The sequence below is a fragment of the Watersipora subatra genome, chromosome 4 (assembly GCF_963576615.1).
Source record: "Watersipora subatra chromosome 4, tzWatSuba1.1, whole genome shotgun sequence".
In the NCBI taxonomy this organism is placed as follows: domain Eukaryota; kingdom Metazoa; phylum Bryozoa; class Gymnolaemata; order Cheilostomatida; family Watersiporidae; genus Watersipora; species Watersipora subatra.
The window spans coordinates 10,927,050-10,949,122 of NC_088711.1; the positions used below are offsets into that span (position 1 = coordinate 10,927,050).

The 22,073-nt window shown below is 38.5% G+C and overlaps 1 protein-coding gene across 1 annotated transcript in view; it reads right to left on the reverse strand.

Moving 5' to 3' along the window:
* Positions 1-1,222: 1,222 nt before the first annotated feature.
* The window catches only part of LOC137393916 (uncharacterized), a 32,596-nt gene continuing 11,745 nt past the window's right edge, over positions 1,223-22,073 (reverse strand). The window contains exons 5-11 of the mRNA XM_068080630.1: positions 17,549-17,733; positions 16,428-16,530; positions 15,582-15,665; positions 13,033-13,228; positions 11,857-11,976; positions 9,987-10,733; positions 1,223-3,552 (exon numbers count right to left, since the gene is read on the reverse strand). Coding sequence (XP_067936731.1) covers positions 1,715-3,552; positions 9,987-10,733; positions 11,857-11,976; positions 13,033-13,228; positions 15,582-15,665; positions 16,428-16,530; positions 17,549-17,733 — 3,273 coding nt within the window. The 3' untranslated portion in view covers positions 1,223-1,714. The remainder of the gene's footprint in view (positions 3,553-9,986; positions 10,734-11,856; positions 11,977-13,032; positions 13,229-15,581; positions 15,666-16,427; positions 16,531-17,548; positions 17,734-22,073) is intronic.

A 22,073-nucleotide genomic window follows, 5' to 3' on the forward strand; every position in this document is an offset into this window, starting at 1 on the left:
TTCAAACTGACCTTAGCAGTGTAAAGCAAAAAGTTGAGGTCACTGCATCCTTACTCATTTGGTTACAGACATTTTAGCGCATAGAGTATCATAGGCTACATATACATGCATCTGGCATTTCCTATCCTGTGTGTAGTGTAATCAATTCACAGTTCTGCAGAAAAGCTGATAGGAGTAAGGCACAACTTCCTTTCAATACACATCAGCCAATAGTCTGACATACCAGACAAGTACGTGATATACAAGAAGCAGTGTGGCATAACTCTACTCCGCGCACACCCTGGCCAATAGTCTTTATACGTAATATACAAGAAGCAGTATGGCATAACTCTCCTCCGCGCACACCTTGGCCAATAGTCTTATTTATAATATACCAAAAGCAGTATGGCATAACTCTCCTCCGCACAAACCTTAGCTAGTCTTATATACATGATATACAAGGAGTAGTATGGCATAACTCTCCTCCGCGCAGACCTTGGCCAATAGAGTCTTACACACGTCATATACAAGGAGTAGTATGGCATAACTCTCCTCCGCGCACACCTTGGCCAATAGTCTTATATATGTGATATCCCAGGAGTAGTATGGCACAACTCTCCTCCGCACAAACCTTGGCCAATAGTCTTATATACATGCTATGCAAGGAGTAGTATGGCCCAACTCTCCTCCATACAGTTTCTGTGGCTGCATGCTGGCTTAGGTAAGTATAATAACCATGCCTATAGGAAGGCACAGCACTGAATCTGATAGGGTAAAAGAAACAGTAAATACTTTGCTTTTGAGTTTTTAAAGAACTTTCTTTGCCCTAGTTGATTAATCGTTGCTATAGAATATCAATCATGCCGAGAAGTGTAGGTTTTTGGGCAGGCATGCCTACCACATAAGGTCTTGTAACACATTGAAGTCAGCCATTTTTCACTTGCCTAAAATTTCTGATTTTAAATGAGTCTCGAATGTCTTGTTACAACGCATCACATGTTTCAGATGAACCATTACATATTATAATCCAATTTTGCAAAGCGATTACACACAAAATCTTCTCCAGAAAATAGTGTACCTTCAGCCATCAAACACGGAGAAATGCTGCTCGAAAGAATTCATCGAGCAGATGCATATGAACATTGAAGATTAGTAATGAAATGTTAATATACAAACTCATTTGCCTAGCGCCCTAGTTGTGCCTTGATGATGCTTGTCCACTATGTAAGGAGCCATCACACAATAGTAATGATATTAAGTGTATTACAGCAACAAGGACAAAATAGATCAGCAATAGGACTAGAATAAATGAAGCGTTGTAACGGCATTTCTAATGTAAGTAAAAAATGCGTAGCCAAAATCGACATTGTTATTATATTCCAAAGATTTTATAAAAAAATATACAACTTTTATGAGTAAATGCATCAAATGACAAATGCCTTACACTGACTATTATGAGTAAGAAAAACAAGGAGAACATGATGATAGCCTTCACAAAGACCATAAATTTAAAAGATACTGTACGTGATTGTTTTTCGCTGAGAATTATTCAGTAATAACGCAAATAAATAAATTAATAGTTAATAACAATAGATAATAAATTGAAATGGCAGTCAGAGTAGGCCTACTGCATTGGAAATTGCAAATACTATTTGGGATTTAAATGAGCCAAGCAAGCCTTGGAAGCAATGCCTGAAAAGACAACAATTATTAGAAAAGACTAGTAAATGCTAATTCAAACGCGATGCGACTTTGTTACAAGTCGATAGTCAGTTCGTTGTGAAGTTTTCTTCGAGCATCTATCCATTGGATTTGCAGACTGGCTGACACTGGGAAGAGACGAGTACTGTGATGAAGCAAGAGGGAACTGACTCTGCTGCTGACTTTGAGGAATCTCGGCAGACTTTCGAGATTCGAGATCGCCAACTCCGGAATCTTTGCTCATTCTGCTTTGAGCGGCAACGCTCTTCTTCGTTTCTTGCATTGACTGTAGCACTCTCATTTCCTTAAGTTCAGCTATAGAGTCTATCAAATCATCAACAAATTTATCTCGATCATGGTTGTTTCTGGCATTGAAGTAAATCAATGGTACCCTGTCAACCTCGTACACGAGTTTGATGCCATATTGATAGTGTTCGGTGGTGAAGCATTGCACTATAACATCGCTAATACGAACAGTTCTTTTGTAGCTGTATGTTATGGCATCCTTCTTTTTAGCATATATCTTGGTTATGACTAGAAGATCATTAAAAAGAAAAATCTCTCGCTGGTGAAGCTTCTCTTTTTTATTGGGATCAGAAAGTTCATATAGGCGGCAGTAGCACACCAGCCGTCGTTCAGGAATAGCCAAAGATGGCACATTGCCTACCATCGTGCGCTCCACTTTGCGAACTTGTGACACATGGTCTGGTCCAACCCTCAGCTCGTTCTCCGAAATTCTGTTGTAAATTCGAGTTAACATGTCTATGGGTATGTCTTTACCTTGGTCAATCATTCGCAGGTTTCGAATAAATGCTTCCAGTTTCATCTTGCTAGCGGATTTGATGTTGGGATTATGCAAGTCAGTGTTGACCATAATAATGGCATATGAGACTAGGAATATTGTGTCGACAGAATTGAACAGCTTCGTGTAGCTTGGGTTGCACACGCAGTACCACTGAGCAAACCTCTCCATAATACGCTCAATTTTTTGTGACTCACCAGGAAGTCGGAAGAGATGAATCAGCTGGCGAAGCGCTTGATCTATCTCAAGGTCTGCAAAGTTTAGTTGTTGTATCATACACACGAGAACATCTTGATTGAACGAAGTACTAATATTACCCAGATATTCACCAATCATCTGCTTGCTCAAACCCTTCCGACCAATCAAAAACTCTGCAACTGCTCGAGCTGAGTTAGCCAGAAAGCGATGTTCCATTAGATATCGAATACCTTGTGTGGGCTTCCTGTTGAACAAATTTAAACCTATCCTATATTGCCTTTTGCGAGATCGACCACTGCAGTTACTATACCTCAGCTGAATGTCATGCAAACGAGAGTCGCTCGTTGAGTGACTTTTCACATAACTCAAAGAGTCATCATCCTCATCGGCCACAGCCTGGAAACTGTCAGGCGAGGGAGGAGCAGAAAATTCCAAACTGTTTTCATCTCTGGATGCATTCTGCAGGTTGTTCAAGGTGAATGTGCTAGGTCTTTGTGGAGAATCTGGCTGAGATGTGACAGCCACATCGCTCCACACCGAGTCCTTATCAGAAGCAATGTCAGACATAAGAAGACGTTGAACACGCAATTCATCGTGTGTATTCCGGAGCCTTGCAAAGTTTTTGGATAACGTATACTGTTTAAAGCTGGTTTGAATGATCTGGGCAGCTTGTCGTGTGTCAATGCCCCCTCTGTAACGACTCTCTAGTTCTGCCTGTGCGGCACAAGCCTCTAACGACGCAGCACAGCACGGATTCATCTGATGGTATTGTGGAACATGGTGGAGACCAGTAACCGTACCATTACCAGATCTCATGGCAGCTTGACGCCGAGTGTGATTGCCAGCCATCTGTAGTAAGTTTACATAACTCCCTGTAACAAAAATAGTTCGAAACGTGGTCAGATTAATTAATCAAAAACAAAAGATGGCACGACGACTTCTAATTGCACCATAGACAGTTGAAAAAGTAATTACCTAACAACTTTAATTAGTCTGTTACAATTGTGACAGAATGTGACAAATATGTAGAGAACCGGCATAATTTAAATAGCAACTATGCTCATTTAATTATGGGGCATATCCATATTCCTAACAACCACAATGGCTGAGTCCACCAAACCATTTAATGGCCGAGTCACAGGCTGAATATAAGCAGACCACAGTGTTGTTTGTGGTTTGAGCACATTTCCATATAAAAGTTCCTTTTGATTCAGTAGAGGCAATAGGTCTATCACCTTAATCACTTAGAGTGTTTCCTTTGTTAGTTGAATAACTATATATATAATAACTAGTTGTGCCTCCCGGCCTTGCCCTGGGTGTTAAAAATCAGCTTATAAACTAAGTAAGCTTACTAATTCTAAGCTAGTAAGCTAGTAATTCCAGTAAGTTAGTTAATAGGCGCTAGGCTTCTAATGGTGGTAGGTCATGACATTGCGTCAGCATTTTTGTCCAGCGACAGCTATTTTAATAATAGCTATAGCCGGAATGACAGACAGACATTGAGAAATATATATATAGATTAACATATGTAAAAGAATTAATACAAAAGAACATACTGCTGTTATATGATGTGCCTAGTGCCACCACAAACACCAGATATCATGCGACCACAACATTGATAACATCTTACAATGATGTCCCACATGAATGGCACAGCTGTCCACACAATTAGAAATAAAACTATTCACATCGCCGGTAACATATGTTGTAGACCATCATGCTTCAGATTGATTTTTATCAGTAAATGGAATGTGGGACAGCGTTACAATTTCCAATATTAAATTTATAGTTGTATGAGTGAGTATTGAGCAATTTGTTTCACTTTTTGCTGCTGAATGCTAATTTCTTTATTCAGCAGTAAAACTGATTAGTTGTTTAGCCTTTCATTTTAGGTCAACAGTAAAATTTATGTTACGTGTTAAATTTGTTTTCATGGGACCATGAAACAATGGTAGTAGATTTGGTAGTGGTGACCAAAGCACCTCATTAACCAATGGTAGTATATTTGGTAGTGGTGACCGAAGCACCTCATGAAACAATGGTAATAGATTTGGTAGTGGTGACTGAAGCACCTCATGAAACAATGGTAATAGATTTGGTAGTGGTGACCGAAGCACCTCATGAACCAATGGTAGTATATTTGGTAGTGGTGACTGAAGCACCTCATGAAACAATGGTAATAGATTTGGTAGTGGTGACTGAAGCACCTTATGAAACAATGGTAATAGATTTGGTAGTGGTGACCGAAGCACCTTATGAAACAATGGTAGCAGATTTGGTATAGTGACTGAATTATTGATAGGCTAAATAGGACCAAGTTTCGATCTGATGCTAACCGCAATACATTAAATGCAATTTATCATATACATACATCTATCATTGGTTCAAGATTGAGCAAAAATATTGGTGTCTGTTAAAAGCTCAACAAAATTTTTCACACTATATAGATACGTTTGTTAGTACTAACAGCATTCTTTAGCAATGCTTTTTTAGCATTTATTTTCAAATTTTTACAAAAAATAATAAGCCGCCATTATGAGAAATTTCATTTGCATGAAATAGGAAGATATCGAGAGGATGCAACTTAAATGGCCAAGATACAACCGAAAGGCGTATCACTTAAAAATTGCTGTTTGCATAAAGTGTGAAGAAGCCGATGTAAGCAAAATCTATCTTGGCTGCCAACATCATCTGGGCAGTGCTGCTATGAGTGAATACACATGTAAACAAGAAGTAATTGCTCATAAAACTGATTACTCTAAACAAAAACAAACGTTTGTCTGGCGCGGCAAAGGTTTACAACTTATATACTCATAACTAGCCCTCGAGTGCAACACGCTAGAGCTATAGGTTACTGTTAGAATTCAAAGTTTCACATTAATTAAGTTACTAAAGAGTTCAACTAGACGTTTGTAAAGTAAGAACATTTTTGAATGATAGGTTTTGTGTTGACGCAAAACAATTCCTTTTGAATGGATAAAAAAAATTATGTCAGTGAAAAATAAACAAGGGAGTCTTTGACAACAAAGCATAGCACATCAAGCTGCAAGCTTATCCACTAAATCAATGCGCCATTCCAGAAAGAATGCTGTGCATATCGTTAGCTACAATGACAGGCTGCGTAACTGTACATCAAGTGCCTAGCAGCATACTAGCACATTCAACACATTCCATAGTAATTGAAAGTGATTGCTATGGAGTTTACACAGACATTTAGCACAGCTCGAATTCATTATAAAAGGGAATGCATGTGTAAACGCATTTTCAAACAGGTCAAGGACATGAACAACAGAAAAGACAAATATTTTTATCCTAGGTGGAGGCGCCAAGAGCACTTCGCGCTCCAAGCGGCAGTACAGGCCCCAATAACAGCATCATTTATCAAACTACTTAAGCCTTTCCTAAACCTGATGAATTTGAATAACTTACCATGATCTGGGTGCAAAATTTAAAGCCAGTTAGTTGTACATCTCACCAAATAAAGGTCCTGGTGGAGAAGGACTTGCAGAAGCACACCTACAAGGTAATGGTCAGCTAGAGTGTTGTTAGGTTATTTCCAGAATAATTACCAAAACGATTTTTCAAGGGAGGAGGATGAAGGCGTGATGGGTTGAAAGTTGGTACCACCCAGCAAGTTGATAGGAAATGCAGCCTTACGACAAAGCGTACAAAGGAAATATTCCTGCCAGCACGCAATTGTATAGACTTTGATTATAGTGATAATATATGCAGCTTGACAAGCTCTTAACGTTCTATAAAGGAAGTAAGTGGTAATTTAACTGATGACAAACAACATTCACTCATTATTCAGCTTCCATAGGAACCCAGTAAACAGTAAAGCTATTTCAATAAACATAATTGATGGCTACTAATGAGGAAAGATGACAAACCTATCGCAAGAATAGCGGCTCCAATAACAGAGTGCACATTCCTCTTATCATAACAGACTTACAAAACACCTGAGTAAATACTATTATCTCATTTCATAATAGTTCTGGCACTAATATATGACTATCATTTTTGCAAGCAAACAGCTCCTCATAGCTTAAGCAACCAATAAGACAATGAAGGAAGATTGTTAGCTAAAAAGAGCAAGTGAATCATTTATTGCTGTCAGGGATATTTATGACCCTCGAGTTTAACATAATTTAGGCATTGTAAAAAGCTACAACTACAATGCTTGCTAGTCAGTCAGCCATTCGTGCATACCATTTGTAACCATTAAACCTCATGTGCATGAGCACAATTTTAACTCCCTGCGTACCACAACCCACGCATATGGCTCGGCGTAACATTTGCGTATGGCCAAGAGTTGAGTGGTGCGGCTTTAGTAAGCTTCACACAAAACATTTCTGACTAGTGAGTAGTTAATTGACCTAGTGTATCTGTACTTGAACAAAAAAACAATCATCTGTCTGCGTTCAGCAAATAGAAAATTTGTTTACAGCCGACCTTGAGCTTAGTATGGCTTTGCAAAAAAATTATTTTTTATCACGATTTCTTCTTCGCAATGACCAGTCACATCAGACGTATTACAGCTACATAGATTTCACTGATTGTTGATCTATGGACTTTGGGTGATTTATCTATTTAACAATAGAGCTAAGGAGAATGGTTATTTTTACGTTTAACAGTAATAATTTTCCTGTCAGCTATAATAATGCTGATAACTCGTCCAACTAGGAACATGCTCATGGTAGTAGCGAAAATGACTGAAAAGTGTCTGAGCTCATTCTGCAACATAGCTGTAGCCTTTTTATGATATCAGCTGACGTAAAATTTTATGCTGATTAATGTGGTATCTAAATCATTTTTGTAGACCATGTGGTTCAAAGATTATGACAATTTATATGTGCCCTGGTCAAATTACGTCCTGGTAAAAAAATTAATTTAGTAACCACAAGAGTTAAACTAGAGACTGTGACTTCAGAGGCAATGTAGGATACTTTACTAGAACAACCCCATAGTTCATAGTGCTTGTTTGTAAGTGAACACTAATAGCCTGACAGAATCCAACTTATGGAAACAATGCATAATAAATGATTTGATGCAGTGGTATAATAATATATGTATTTTTAGTCAGTACAAAGCGGAGAGGTTTTCCTAGAGGGCATAATATACTACAAGATAGTCCAATACTATTATGGAGCATACAAAATACATCATGGGCCTCCACAATGTTAAATAGCATTTAGACAAGCTGCCAAGTTAAAATAAATACAAAAGTCACAGCAAAAAAAAGCTGGGAGCTTATTTTAAACATCAACACCCTATTAATTACTATAAGCAATGGCGAAATGGCGGTTAGCAACTTTATTTAGGATTGGCACTGGAAATAGTAAATCTTTGAAATTATGTTTATATATCGCAACATGGACTTTTGTTATTACCAAATGTGAATTGATAAAATTTTAAGCGACCAGTACAGTAGACTCCAAACTTATCAAGTGTATCAAAGGAAGCAAATTACTTCGAACTTTCAAATATGTAAGCCTTGTTTGTAACAATAAACGAATGGCAATTGAAAATTTTATATAAAACTGATGGTAGATCTTAGTGTGTTTATGTCTACATTTTCAGCCCAAAACTGTGATCAACTTTTGCTATTTTTGATAGATATTGATAGATGGATTCAGTGGAATCGGTATAAAGAGAGTTACATTGTTCAAGTGCATCTGCATCTATTATTATGTTTCTATTTACTGCATTACATAGTTTTAGCTGAAGGCTATGTATCTTTACGTTTAGTTCCAACATAAATTTGAGATCAAGTGTTTCAGAATAAATAATAAATTTCTCAACTAACTTAACGTTTATAATTACACTGTGAAAACATTAAAAAGCTGATTTATTGGGTGAAACTTATAGAAACAATAATGTCCAAATGAACGCGAAGTAATGTCAAATCTTGTTAATGATTAAAATATGCAAGCATTACAAACAGTAAGGGCGGCCGATAAATTGTGTGTTACATCCACCAAAATTTATACCTACCAAATACAATTGTCAGATTTTTTATTTCATTTTAAATTATGTGTAACAATGTGTTAAATGTGGTTATTTAACAGCATGGAAGTTGCGTCGAGAATAGTATCCACAAATATGTTATAAGTTAATATTAGGCTTGGTGATATAATAAAACAGAGTATATAAGCGCTCCACAAACCAATGCGAGTATGGTTAGCGCAAATGTAAAAAGCTGCGCCAGTGCAGAAGGTTAAAATAACCATAATTATTTACGCGAGCCAAAACAATCGAAATATCCAAATGTACTCCATATAAACAGAAACAAAAACGAACATATGTGCACAATACACGCATACACACACGAATATAATCGAAATGAAGTTTAAACTCCGTTAAAAAAACTAGTAAGAAAACCAAAACCTTGTAAGATATCTAGACTAAAACGATCACTGAGCTGTTATGACTGCCAATCAACAAACAACGTAAATCGATAAATATACCTAACGGCGGCTCAAAATGTTGTAAGGTCACGACAAAGGGGTCAGCACCAATCCCGCACTTATATCCCTACGCAAGCGCATTAGCAAATGAAAACGACAAAATGATTGTCGGTGAGTACGCAACTCCGTCAGAAATTGACTTGCTCGTTATTGTCGTGAAGAAATATTGTTCAGTAAGAAACTCAGTCTATCAATAGTACTGTCGTCAGACACCTGCGCGGAACATTACTTACTCGATAGAAATAGTACGACTTGTAATTAGCCCCAGGGGCCTTGAGAAAGTGCCTCAGAAGTAAAAATTTGGTTAATACTCTGGTTCATCTAGATTCCAGCATTAGGCTGAGTTATGTTTCAGTCTGAGATTTAAGTCTCTAATGGTTTTGAGTAAGCAACTGTTATGAAAGAGGCAAGTCATGGCATATATTGATGTTGGTTCACTCCATCAATATATACCATTAAAAAGTTCCAATATAGTAACATCTAGTCAAATAAAACTTTGTCGGAAATAATAAATGCAAATGTTATTCTCTAGTATGTCAATACTGTAGACTAATCAATACAATGCATATCAAAACCTCAAAGCGTTAGCTTTGAAGTCTATATACATAAAACATATATAAAATGTAAATTATCATCATGTATAAAACAACATGGTAAAATTAGAAGCATGTACCTATTTGAACTCATGCATCGGATTGCAATAATAGAAACTCAAAATGGAAGACTGTTAAAGGAATGGGAATATGAAAAAATTGCCAATAGGCTATTCAATGAAACACTTTTTCATAACCACAAATACGACAAAGAGAGCAGGTAATATTACATTTGCTATGAAATACTCATATCTGATAAACTAAGGGATGACAATTGGGGATCCAAGTCAAACTGTCCGTAAGTTATACGTCGACCTTTCTCTTTTCTTAATGGAGTGCTCTCTATAACAGACTGTTTAATTGGAGGACTATTTGACATGCTTGCAACTTCGAAATCTGTCGAAGAATTCAATGTAAGCAATGACAATTCTGAACCCATCTCATAGCCATCTGATTCAGCAGTGCGAGATAGAGCATTGAAATCTTCAGGTGTGAACTGCCCAGTGATACTGCTGTTCAATTCTTCATTTCGATTTGGTGTTTTCAGTTGCTCAGAAATATCAGCTAACAGCTCATCAATAGAATTCAGGCTAATCTCGTCACAGTTATTTTTACCTGCCATGTCTTGATCGTTAAGCAAGTTATTTGGATTCTCCTTGCTTGTCCATTCAGGCAATGTTTTTTCAATGGAGAATTCAATCTCCTCATAAGGGAGCTCTTGGGGCTCGCTTAAGTAATTGCTATGATTTGCGTGACGTATTTGGTTGCTATGGTAATGAGTCAATTTATTAGCAGTTGTCTCCTCAGTGTCCCACTCTGACAACACATGTGCGGATCCAGGTATGGTGTCTGCTTCGCTAATGGAGTTTCTAGGTTTAGGAAGTATGAGTTTAGGCGGAGGGCGTTTGGACAGGGTATGATTAGACTTTGTTTGGCTTATCTGCTGGCTGGTGCCTTCTTTACTGGTAGGTAGCTTCCCTTTTTTCAATTTGGCTAAATAAGAAAGTACAGAAGAAATGAATGAAAAGTAAATGAAGAAATTACATAAATCTAATGTAAAATAACAAAAAAACTGGGTTACAAGTCATCAAATCAGAAGGAATATGATTTGTAAGGTCTGACTGCGTAGATTGTGCAGTATGAAAAAGGCTCAACTCCAGAATAAAATTTACACGCTCTGGCAAAGGCTATAAGAAAAGTATACAGTGGAACCTTGGTTCTTGTACGCTTCAGTTCTCGATCAACTCAGTTTTCGACCAAAAAATTTGAGATTTGCTCGTCTTGGATCTTGACGATAAATTTGGTTTTCGACCAAACCGGAACATGCGCATTTGAATTAAAGGTTCGGAACACTCCGGAACTAGCATGTTTATACGTTTAACGACGTTGTTTTGAGCCACTTTCGGAAGGTTCTCAAACAAAAGGAGAAGTTTCGCGTCATTAATTCTTTACAAAAAGGAGCCATCTGGGAGGACGTGGCTTCTACCGAAGAGATTTTTTAGGGACACAATTCCTCCAGTCGAGTTACCCTAAATTATTTTGGAGGATTTATAATCAATTTCTGTGATTTTCGGTATTGTATCGTAACCTTTGATGTTTTTGATGTTTTAAAAGCAAAGCATACGAAATGTTTAATTTTGGTTTTTTTCATCATCATAGATAAAAAATCTTTTATTAAAGTTAAACACGATCTATATCTACCTATTTTTATTTATAGTACGCAGTATACAGTAGTTTATGGTGTAAAATGTTAAAAAAAACTTTACCGAAGTTGTTAAATCGACTTGGAACGGATTAAAACTTACATACATTAATTCTAATGGGAAAACTTGTTTCGGATCTCGAACAACTCGGTTTTCGACCAGCATTCTGGAACAGATTATGTTCAAGAACCAAAGTTCCACTGTAGATCTATCTCCCAAGTTTTCTCTTCCTACTAGCACGACTATAAATACCTAACAAGTCATACACGAGATGCAACAACACCACAGTTTATTTGACAGTAAAAGCAAACAAGGTGACTTTCCCATAACTTCTATGAAGTAAATAGGGAAACCAATTAGAATACCACATGACCAAGGGCTAATTCTCTTCCAGTAATTGAAGCCATACACACCCATAGCTTTACTAGAGTTGAACTCTTCAACTGCTCGGGCAAACCATCTCTCCATTGTGACCAGTGGCTCAACAGTGACTAGTGGGAGTGGCTCGGCATCATCTTCGCTGACATACGAGTCTGTAAATAATTAGCATGACGCTAGGATACCGTTGACATTGACTTTATCCTTTCTCAATACCTACAATGCCTAAAACTAAAAATGTATGTCATTTAATTAGTGAGTAATGATCAGAATAATGACTGTGAGAGGCGAACTAACAAGCCTCCCTTGAGCGTTTGATGTATCAGCTGGTATGCTAAAGAAACACAACAACAATGTAGGATGACGTAACGTAGGATAATTTCCTTCTATTGGTGCGGCTCATGTTTTACATTTCAGTCATTTGTCAAATTTTCCAAACATTTCCAGGAATTTGTTAACAATATTCTATATCTTGTTTAATAGGAGAGCCTTATAAGGGCAGCTTTCTCAAATAGTGTATGATGCAGTCAGTATCTGCCACTGCCATGCGCATCATGAATACATACAAGCACAAATTACCCGATGCAGCGATGGTCTGGAGAGCCTGACCTCTGAACAACAGGTGGGGGTTTAATTCCTAGAAAGGCTAACGGTGAGGGTGGTATAAAGGGCAACCTTAAAGACGAACTTACACAAAATTGTAATATGTTTTATCAGGAAGTATCGGTATGTTTCTATCATTTGAGATTGTTTTTGATGTTTGAGGTGATCTGACTGTCAAGATGTTTCAAGATTAAAATTGACTAAACTTGATCACGGTTAAAATGCTCAGAAGAATAATACATGCAAAATGATGTCACTAGTTGCAATCATTGCTATCGGCTATTGCGTTCAAGTCACAGCATTACCCGTATTTATTTTGTCGGTCTCTTTACAACTATAGACGTCACAATCGCACTTTCTCTTGATCCACACAGTTTAACTGCGATCATGTTTTGTCATTTTTGATTTTGAAACATCCTGGCAGTCAGATCACCTCAAACAGCAAAAACAATCACAAACGATAAAGTATTGATACTTTCTGATAAAATCTACTGACAGTTTGTGTCAAATCATCTTTAAATTTCTCCCTCTGCTAAATTAGCAATAGATATTAGCCTATACAACCCCCAACCCCAGATTAAGTACTAAGGCTATGAGAAAAGAATTACCCGATACATGCCACTCCACCTCCAAACACTCCACTCCTTGTCTCACACGCTTCTTCACAATTCTATGTGGTTGGATGCTCACACCTGAGCTCGATCCATATTCACGGAGGTGTTTGAATGTCCAGAGGGTAAGCAGCGGCAGCATCTTCTCTAACGAGTAATTGAGTGGCCACTCCATCTTGGCAAGGTGAAATGCCTAGAGCAGAAGTTTATATCTTGCTCCAAGTACAAGTCTTCTACCAGTCTTCCACAAACTTAACAAATACTGCATTAAATGTTTTCAGTAAGACCTCCTGTGCTTATAGATACGACAATGATGGTAATAAATTCTTCAACCAATAAGTTTTTGTAAGGAATAGAAATATACTTTTGTTTTCATTTGTTGTATTTGCTTTTGTTTCAATAGACTCAGTTTTTGTTTGAAAGGCAAAAGTGGTAAACCTTGCTAGGTGACATAGACCTTGCTAGGTGACATAGACCTAGCTAGGTGACGTAGACCTTGCTAGGTGACGTAGACCTTGCTAGGTGACATAGACCTTGCTAGGTGACATAGACCTTGCTAAGTGACATAGACCTTCCTAGGTGACATAGACCTTCCTAGGTGACATAGACCTTGCTAAGTGACATAGACCTTCCTAAGTGACATAGACCTTGCTAGGTGACATAGACCTTGCTAGGTGACATAGACCTTGCTAGGTGACATAGACCTTGCTAGGTGAAAGGAATCTTGCTAGGTGACATAGACCTCGCGAGGTGACAGAGACCTTGCTAGGTGACATAGACCTTGCAAAGCGACATAGACCTTGCTAGGTGACATAGACCTTGCTAGGTGACATAGACCTTGCTAGGTGACATAGACCTTGCTAGGTGACATAGACCTTGCTAGGTGACATAAACCTTGCTAGGTGACATAGGCCTTGCTAGGTGACATAGACCTTGCTAGGTGACATAGACCTTGCTAAGTGACATAGACCTTGCTAGGTGACATAGACCTTGCTAGGTGACATAGACCTTGCTAGGTGACATAGACCTTGCTAGGTGACATAGACCTTGCTAGGTGACATAAACCTTGCTAGGTGACATAGGCCTTGCTAGGTGACATAGACCTTGCTAGGTGACATAGACCTTGCTAAGTGACATAGACCTTGCTAGGTGACATAGACCTTGCTAGGTGACATAGACCTAGCTAGCTGATGAGAACCTTGCTAAGTGACATAGACCTTGCTAGGTGAAAGGAATCTTGCTAGGTGACATAGACCTCGCTAGGTGACATAGACCTTGCTAGGTGACATAGACCTTGCTAGGTGACATAGACCTAGCTAGCTGATGAGAACCTTGCTAGGTGACATAGACCTTGCTAAGTGAAGGGAATCTTGCTAGGTGACATAGACCTTGCTAGGTGATATAGACCTTGCTAGGTGACATAGACCTTGCTGGGTGACATAAATCTTGCTAGGTGACATAGACCTTGCTAGGTGACGTAGACCTTGCTAGGTGACATAGACCTAGCTAGCTGATGAGAACCTTGCTAGGTGACATAGACCTTGCTAGGTGAAGGGAATCTTGCTAGGTGACATAGACCTCGCTAGGTGACATAGACCTTGCTAGGTGACATAGACCTTGCTAGGTGACATAGACCTAGCTAGCTGATGAGAACCTTGCTAGGTGACATAGACCTTGCTAGGTGAAGGGAATCTTGCTAGGTGACATAGACCTTGCTAGGTGACATAGACCTTGCTAAGTGACATAGACCTTGCTAGGTGACATAGACCTTGCTAGGTGACATAGACCTTGCTAGGTGACATAGACCTTGCTAGGTGACATAGACCTTGCTAGGTGACATAAACCTTGCTAGGTGACATAGGCCTTGCTAGGTGACATAGACCTTGCTAGGTGACATAGACCTTGCTAGGTGACATAGACCTTGCTAGGTGACATAGACCTTGCTAAGCGACATAGACCTTGCTAGGTGACATAGACCTTGCTAGGTGACATAGACCTTGCTAGGTGACATAGACCTTGCTTGGTGACATAGACCTTGCTAGGTGACATAAACCTTGCTAGGTGACATAGGCCTTGCTAGGTGACATAGACCTTGCTAGGTGACATAGACCTTGCTAAGTGACATAGACCTTGCTAGGTGACATAGACCTTGCTAGGTGACATAGACCTTGCTAGGTGACATAGACCTAGCTAGCTGATGAGAACCTTGCTAGGTGACATAGACCTTGCTAGGTGAAGGGAATCTTGCTAGGTGACGAGAACCTCGCTAACTTGAAAGCAAATTGCTGATACTAAGGGCAATATAACCACAGTGCCCTCTGCAAGGTTGAAAACCGCTCCATTTTGCAATATGGAGAACCTGCAGTAGAATATTGTATGCAGTTTACATTAATTTGTAATTCTAGCGCCACTTATGCTGTGCTGTCAAAGTGCAGTTGACCACATTTTGTTAATGATCAGGACAATAGTCAAAGCACACGAGAGTAGCTCTCTGCTGCTGGTAAAAATTTAAATATTTTTTACAAACGTATATAGTACATAGGTACCTGAGCTTTGGATATCAAAGGTTTCCTCCATATGCCGACCTCAGCAGGTACTTTACACGATTTGTTAGCAAATTCTGTCAGCATCTAAATTCAACAGAAACTGAAACAGAACCTGAATTGGATAGAATACTAATAATAAAGCCAAGATGTTAGACTATATAAAAGAAGAAAATGAACAGTAAATCGTAGGAGTAAGGAAAATAGCGGGATCTTGGGCATTATGAGATCCTGTGAAGGATGCTCCCCTGGAAGCGGGAGAGAATCAACTGTGAGCTAAATGGCAGAGACATTTCAAGGTTCTCACACTGAGTGACAATGTGAAAGCAGTTGCTGCTAACGTTTGAATATGTAGCAAAGGGGAAAATACATGGATAGTAAATAAAACGACCGCCATTTTGGGCAAGACGCACGAATAGAATTAAGGAGCCCTTTTATTTGTTTCTAGTTTAAGCCATTTTTTTGACGATGCACTTATGAGCAATTAACAGAGTCATGATCATTCATAGCTTTTTCAGCAAAAATATAACAGCAACGATATTTGTACTATAATTGTACTGGCTATATGATGGGTAATTTACAATGATATTACGACAAACCGTTTACAGAAATCATCATGGCTATCATGACCATGCCGAGAGCATTTTTCATTATTACATAACTGCATAATTTCAAAGACATGTAGCGAAAATTCCCCTAACTAAAGACCACTAAAATTATGTAAACGAGGAATATTAACCATTTTGTCTTAAAATTCACTTATATTGCCCATACTTACATCTCACTTCACATTGCCCCTTATAAATGACTAAAATACCCCATAAAAAGAAAATAGATCTCAAATGTTACCTGTGAGAAGTTGTTAGCAGTCATATTACATATCTTCGTGGCAATGAGCGTTTCTGCAGAGGTCTCTGTTCCTGATAGGCCTCGAGTTGCCCATTGCTCAAGCCTAAAGCATTGACAATTCCTCATAGTCTGAGAGCACCCGACTCTCGGCTACTAGCCCGTTTAGTAGTCAAAATCTTTACCAAAGACTCACATGGTAGAAAAGTAAACATATAACTAAATTTGCCCTTTCTCAGGACAAGCGTTGTTCAGATGCTACCATGTATATCTCGTACTCATGACATCGTTATTGTGAAAACCGTCTACATTGTTTTAGGGCAGCATTCGTTTTACTTTTGCATTGTACACTTCATCTTCTAACAAACAGTGCTAACAATGAATAAGAAAATTTTTTCCAAAACTAGCGCGGCACTTTTCATATCATGTATGGCTTCCAAATACATAAGACAGGCTGTGCTACCCGGTGTTGCCCGGGTAAAAAAAGTCTTTGGTCAAAAAATTGATTTGTATTTAACATATAACAAAATTTGCCATTCTAACTTTTAAACTACATATCATAAGAAAAGTGTTTTCTGTAGTTGAAATAAATTAAGAGAAAATAAAAACAACTGTCAAGGTTTTCAAACTTTGTCAAACAACTTTTAAACTTCATATCATCATGAGAATAATGTTTCGACTCTGGTCAAATACTTAGATGTTTCAGGTCAAATACTTAGTAAGTAATAACTAAATTAAGTCGGTTTTGCTACGATTACAATAAAAGATGATTCGGTAATGATACAATTAATACGAACTGAGAAAACAAAATAAAAGTCCTGAATATGTAGAATTAATAACAATAATTCTTGCATAGAAGTGTGTGTATAAAAAAGATTACTGTTCCACCAGAAGCTATCCACCCAAACTTTGGATACGACGATACGGAGACAATATAATTGTCCGCCCGAGAATAACTAGCCTTGACCCAAGATATAGTAATCGAACCTTGGGAAAAATATTTCCTAACAGGGGCATCGTAACGCGTGGCCGCATCGGTAAAATAATCAGCGTAATCTCTAACAAGTGCACAAAATACACGCTTCTCTAAAACTAGATTAAAAAACTAAGGCATATTTTCATACTTTTTGAGAATGTCGTCACCAGATACTTCTGTACAGAACTTGATTGCTAGAGTTTTGCCCACACCAGGAACTCCCTTGGGACAATAGTCACAACCGATGAGTATGGACAGGGCAATCAGATGACTTCTAGTGAGCTTCACTTCTTTCTCAATGTCTAGGACAGTATAGCTCTCTACACTAGGTGTCTGTGATGAACAAACATTGCATTAAGTTCTATAGCAGATGCAGAATGGAAGAAATGCTCAAAACTCTACCATAACACTGAGTATCATTGTGAACACAACTCCAAGATTAATTAGTGTTTTTGAGTACTTTTGACTAAAATCTTTGCTCAATCAACGGCTTTGAGCTATGGTAAACTTTTAGGCCTGCAAAATGTAGAGAATGAGCAATAGCTCCTATACCAGTCCATAGAGGTTACCACATTTTGCTCTACCAATATATTACTTTCAATTAAATCTCATGAAAGGTTTACAACGTGGCAAACTTCTGCTCTTGCATGGCATACACCATCAGTCTGCACACGCTACACTAGCATAGAATACTGAATAGCCCTTTTTCTTGACATTTTATAAACTCATGAAATCAGTGAAATGACATATAAAAGTAATTTAGCCAGAAAAGAATAAAAATCAACATGCTTTAGGTAGGCTACATTTGAAAAGTCTGCATATAATCTTAGCTCCATGCGAGTGAGAAGCATAAATATCAAAACTAACATCAAGTTTACAAAATTGTTGATAGACATAGACATGTACCTTGGTAGTGGTGAAATTGATAAATATAGACACGTACCTTTGTAGTGGTGAAATTGATAAATATAGACACGTACCTTTGTAATGGTGAAGTTAATAGATATAGACACGTACCTTTGTAGTGGTGAAATTGATAAATATAGACACGTACCTTTGTAGTGGTGAAGTTGATAGATATAGACACGTACCTTGCAGGCTTGGGGCCACTAGCAGTGCAGTGCAATTTAAAAATAGAAATGTCTAGTACAATGCTAGTGCAAATTTGACATGAGTCCCTGGGTGCACTAGTGCAAGTGCAGTGCTTAGTGTGACATGCTATGTACTAGTGCAGTGCCTAGTGCGGATTGGAAACTCTTTCATAAATGCACTAGTGCAAGTGCAGTGCCTAGTGCGACATAGTATGCACTAGTCTAAACTAGACCTAAATTGACTGACGCCAACTTTAAAAGGCTAATGTTCCTTCGGTCTAATAAACATCTTCTCTGAACAATAATGCTTATCAATCTTGCCATCAATATGACTTACTGTTTACATGATACTGGTTTATCCAAGGGTAGATTTTCTTGTTGTACATAGTACATTTATGTAATAAGAAGTGAATTCTTCCATTCCATGCTTGCTTGGTATATTTAGTTATTGTAAATGTAATACATTGCACTATTTGGTATCTGTTGTCATCTGCACTATTTAATATTGAGCATTATTGTAGGTCTATGGTTTGTTTGAAATTTTAGGTGAGGCTAGTTTATTTGACAAATACATGGCTGACATCCTTTGCACGGCTATAATTGTACTATTGCAGTGAATAGCAGTAGATATCTGTTGATTAGCAAGCAATTCTTGCAGCTGCTATAGCAAAAAAGCTCATTGGTCTAGTGCCTAGTGAAGTTTAATAGTGAAGTGCCTAGTGCATTTATGATTTTACACTGCACTAGTGCTAGTGCAATGTCTAGCGCACAACAATTTTTTCTATTGCAGTGCCTAGTGCATTTTTTACTTCACTTTTCGATGCACTAGTGCTAGTGCAGTGCCTAGTGCACAAGAATTTCTGCTAGTGCAGTGCCTAGTGCACCTTACTGTCGTCTAGCCAGCAAATAGTGCAGTGCGCTCAAAACTCACTAGTGGCCCCAAGCCTGGTACCTTGGTAGTGGTGAAGTTGATAGATATAGACACGTACCTTGGTAGTGGTGAAGTTGATAGATATAGACATGTACCTTGGTAGTGGTGAAGTTGATAGATATAGACACGTACCTTGGTAGTGGTGAAGTTGATAGATATAGACACGTACCTTGGTAGTGGTGATGTTGATAGATATAGACATGTACCTTGGTAGTGGTGAAGTTGATAGATATAGACACGTACCTTGGTAGTGGTGAGGTTGATAGATATAGACACGTACCTTGGTAGTGGTGAGGTTGATAGATATAGACACGTACCTTGGTAGTGGTGAGGTTGATAGATATAGACATGTACCTTGGTAGTGGTGATGTTGATAGATATAGACACGTACCTTGGTAGTGGTGAAGTTGATAGATATAGACACGTACCTTGGTAGTGGTGAGGTTGATAGATATAGACACGTACCTTGGTAGTGGTGAAGTTGATAGATATAGACACGTACCTTGGTAGTGGTGAGGTTGATAGATATAGACACGTACCTTGGTAGTGGTGAGGTTGATAGATATAGACACGTACCTTGGTAGTGGTGAAGTTGATAGATATAGACACGTACCTTGGTAGTGGTGAAGTTGATAGATATAGACACGTACCTTGGTAGTGGTGAGGTTGATAGATATAGACACGTACCTTGGTAGTGGTGAAGTTGATAGATATAGACACGTACCTTGGTAGTGGTGAGGTTGATAGATATAGACACGTACCTTGGTAGTGGTGAGGTTGATAGATATAGACATGTACCTTGGTAGTGGTGATGTTGATAGATATAGACACGTAACTTGGTAGTGGTGATGTTGATAGATATAGACATGTACCTAGGTAGTAGTGATGTTGATAGATATAGACACGTACCTTTGTAGTGGTGATGTTGATAGATATAGACACGTACCTTGGTAGTGGTGATGTTGATAGATATAGACACGCACCTTGGTGGTGGTGAAGTTGATAGATATAGACATGTAACTTGGTAGTGGTGATGTTGATAGATATAGACACGTACCTTGGTAGTGGTGAGGTTGATAGATATAGACACGTAACTTGGTAGTGGTGATGTTGATAGATATAGACACGTACCTTGGTAGTGGTGAAGTTGATAGATATAGACATGTACCTTGGTAGTGGTGAGGTTGATAGATATAGACATGTACCTTGGTAGTGGTGATGTTGATAGATATAGACATGTACCTTGGTAGTGGTGAGGTTGATAGATATAGACACGTACCTTGGTAGTGGTGAGGTTGATAGATATAGACATGTACCTTGGTAGTGGTGAAGTTGATAGATATAGACACGTACCTTGGTAGTGGTGAGGTTGATAGATATAGACACGTACCTTGGTAGTGGTGAGGTTGATAGATATAGACACGTACCTTGGTAGTGGTGAGGTTGATAGATATAGACATGTACCTTGGTAGTGGTGAGGTTGATAGATATAGACATGTACCTTGGTAGTGGTGAAGTTGATAGATATAGACACGTACCTTGGTAGTGGTGAGGTTGATAGATATAGACACATACCTTGGTAGTGGTGAGGTTGATAGATATAGACACGTACCTTGGTAGTGGTGAGGTTGATAGATATAGACACATACCTTGGTAGTGGTGATGTTGATAAATATAGACACGTACCTTGGTAGCGGTGAAGTTGATAGATATAGACATGTACCTTGGTAGTGGTGAGGTTGATAGATATAGACACATACCTTGGTAGTGGTGAAGTTGATAGATATAGACACGTACCTTGGTAGTGGTGAGGTTGATAGATATAGACACGTACCTTGGTAGTGGTGATGTTGATAGATATAGACATGTACCTTGGTAGTGGTGAGGTTGATAGATATAGACATGTACCTTGGTAGTGGTGAAGTTGATAGATATAGACACGTACCTTGGTAGTGGTGAGGTTGATAGATATAGACACGTACCTTGGTAGTGGTGAGGTTGATAGATATAGACATGTACCTTGGTAGTGGTGAGGTTGATAGATATAGACATGTACCTTGGTAGTGGTGAGGTTGATAGATATAGACATGTACCTTGGTAGTGGTGAGGTTGATAGATATAGACATGTACCTTGGTAGTGGTGAGGTTGATAGATATAGACATGTACCTTGGTAGTGGTGAAGTTGATAGATATAGACACGTACCTTGGTAGTGGTGAGGTTGATAGATATAGACACGTACCTTGGTAGTGGTGAGGTTGATAGATATAGACATGTACCTTGGTAGTGGTGAGGTTGATAGATATAGACATGTACCTTGGTAGTGGTGAGGTTGATAGATATAGACATGTACCTTGGTAGTGGTGAAGTTGATAGATATAGACACGTACCTTGGTAGTGGTGAGGTTGATAGATATAGACACGTACCTTGGTAGTGGTGAGGTTGATAGATATAGACATGTACCTTGGTAGTGGTGAGGTTGATAGATATAGACACATACCTTGGTAGTGGTGAAGTTGATAGATATAGACACGTACCTTGGTAGTGGTGAGGTTGATAGATATAGACACGTACCTTGGTAGTGGTGAGGTTGATAGATATAGACATGTACCTTGGTAGTGGTGAGGTTGATAGATATAGACATGTACCTT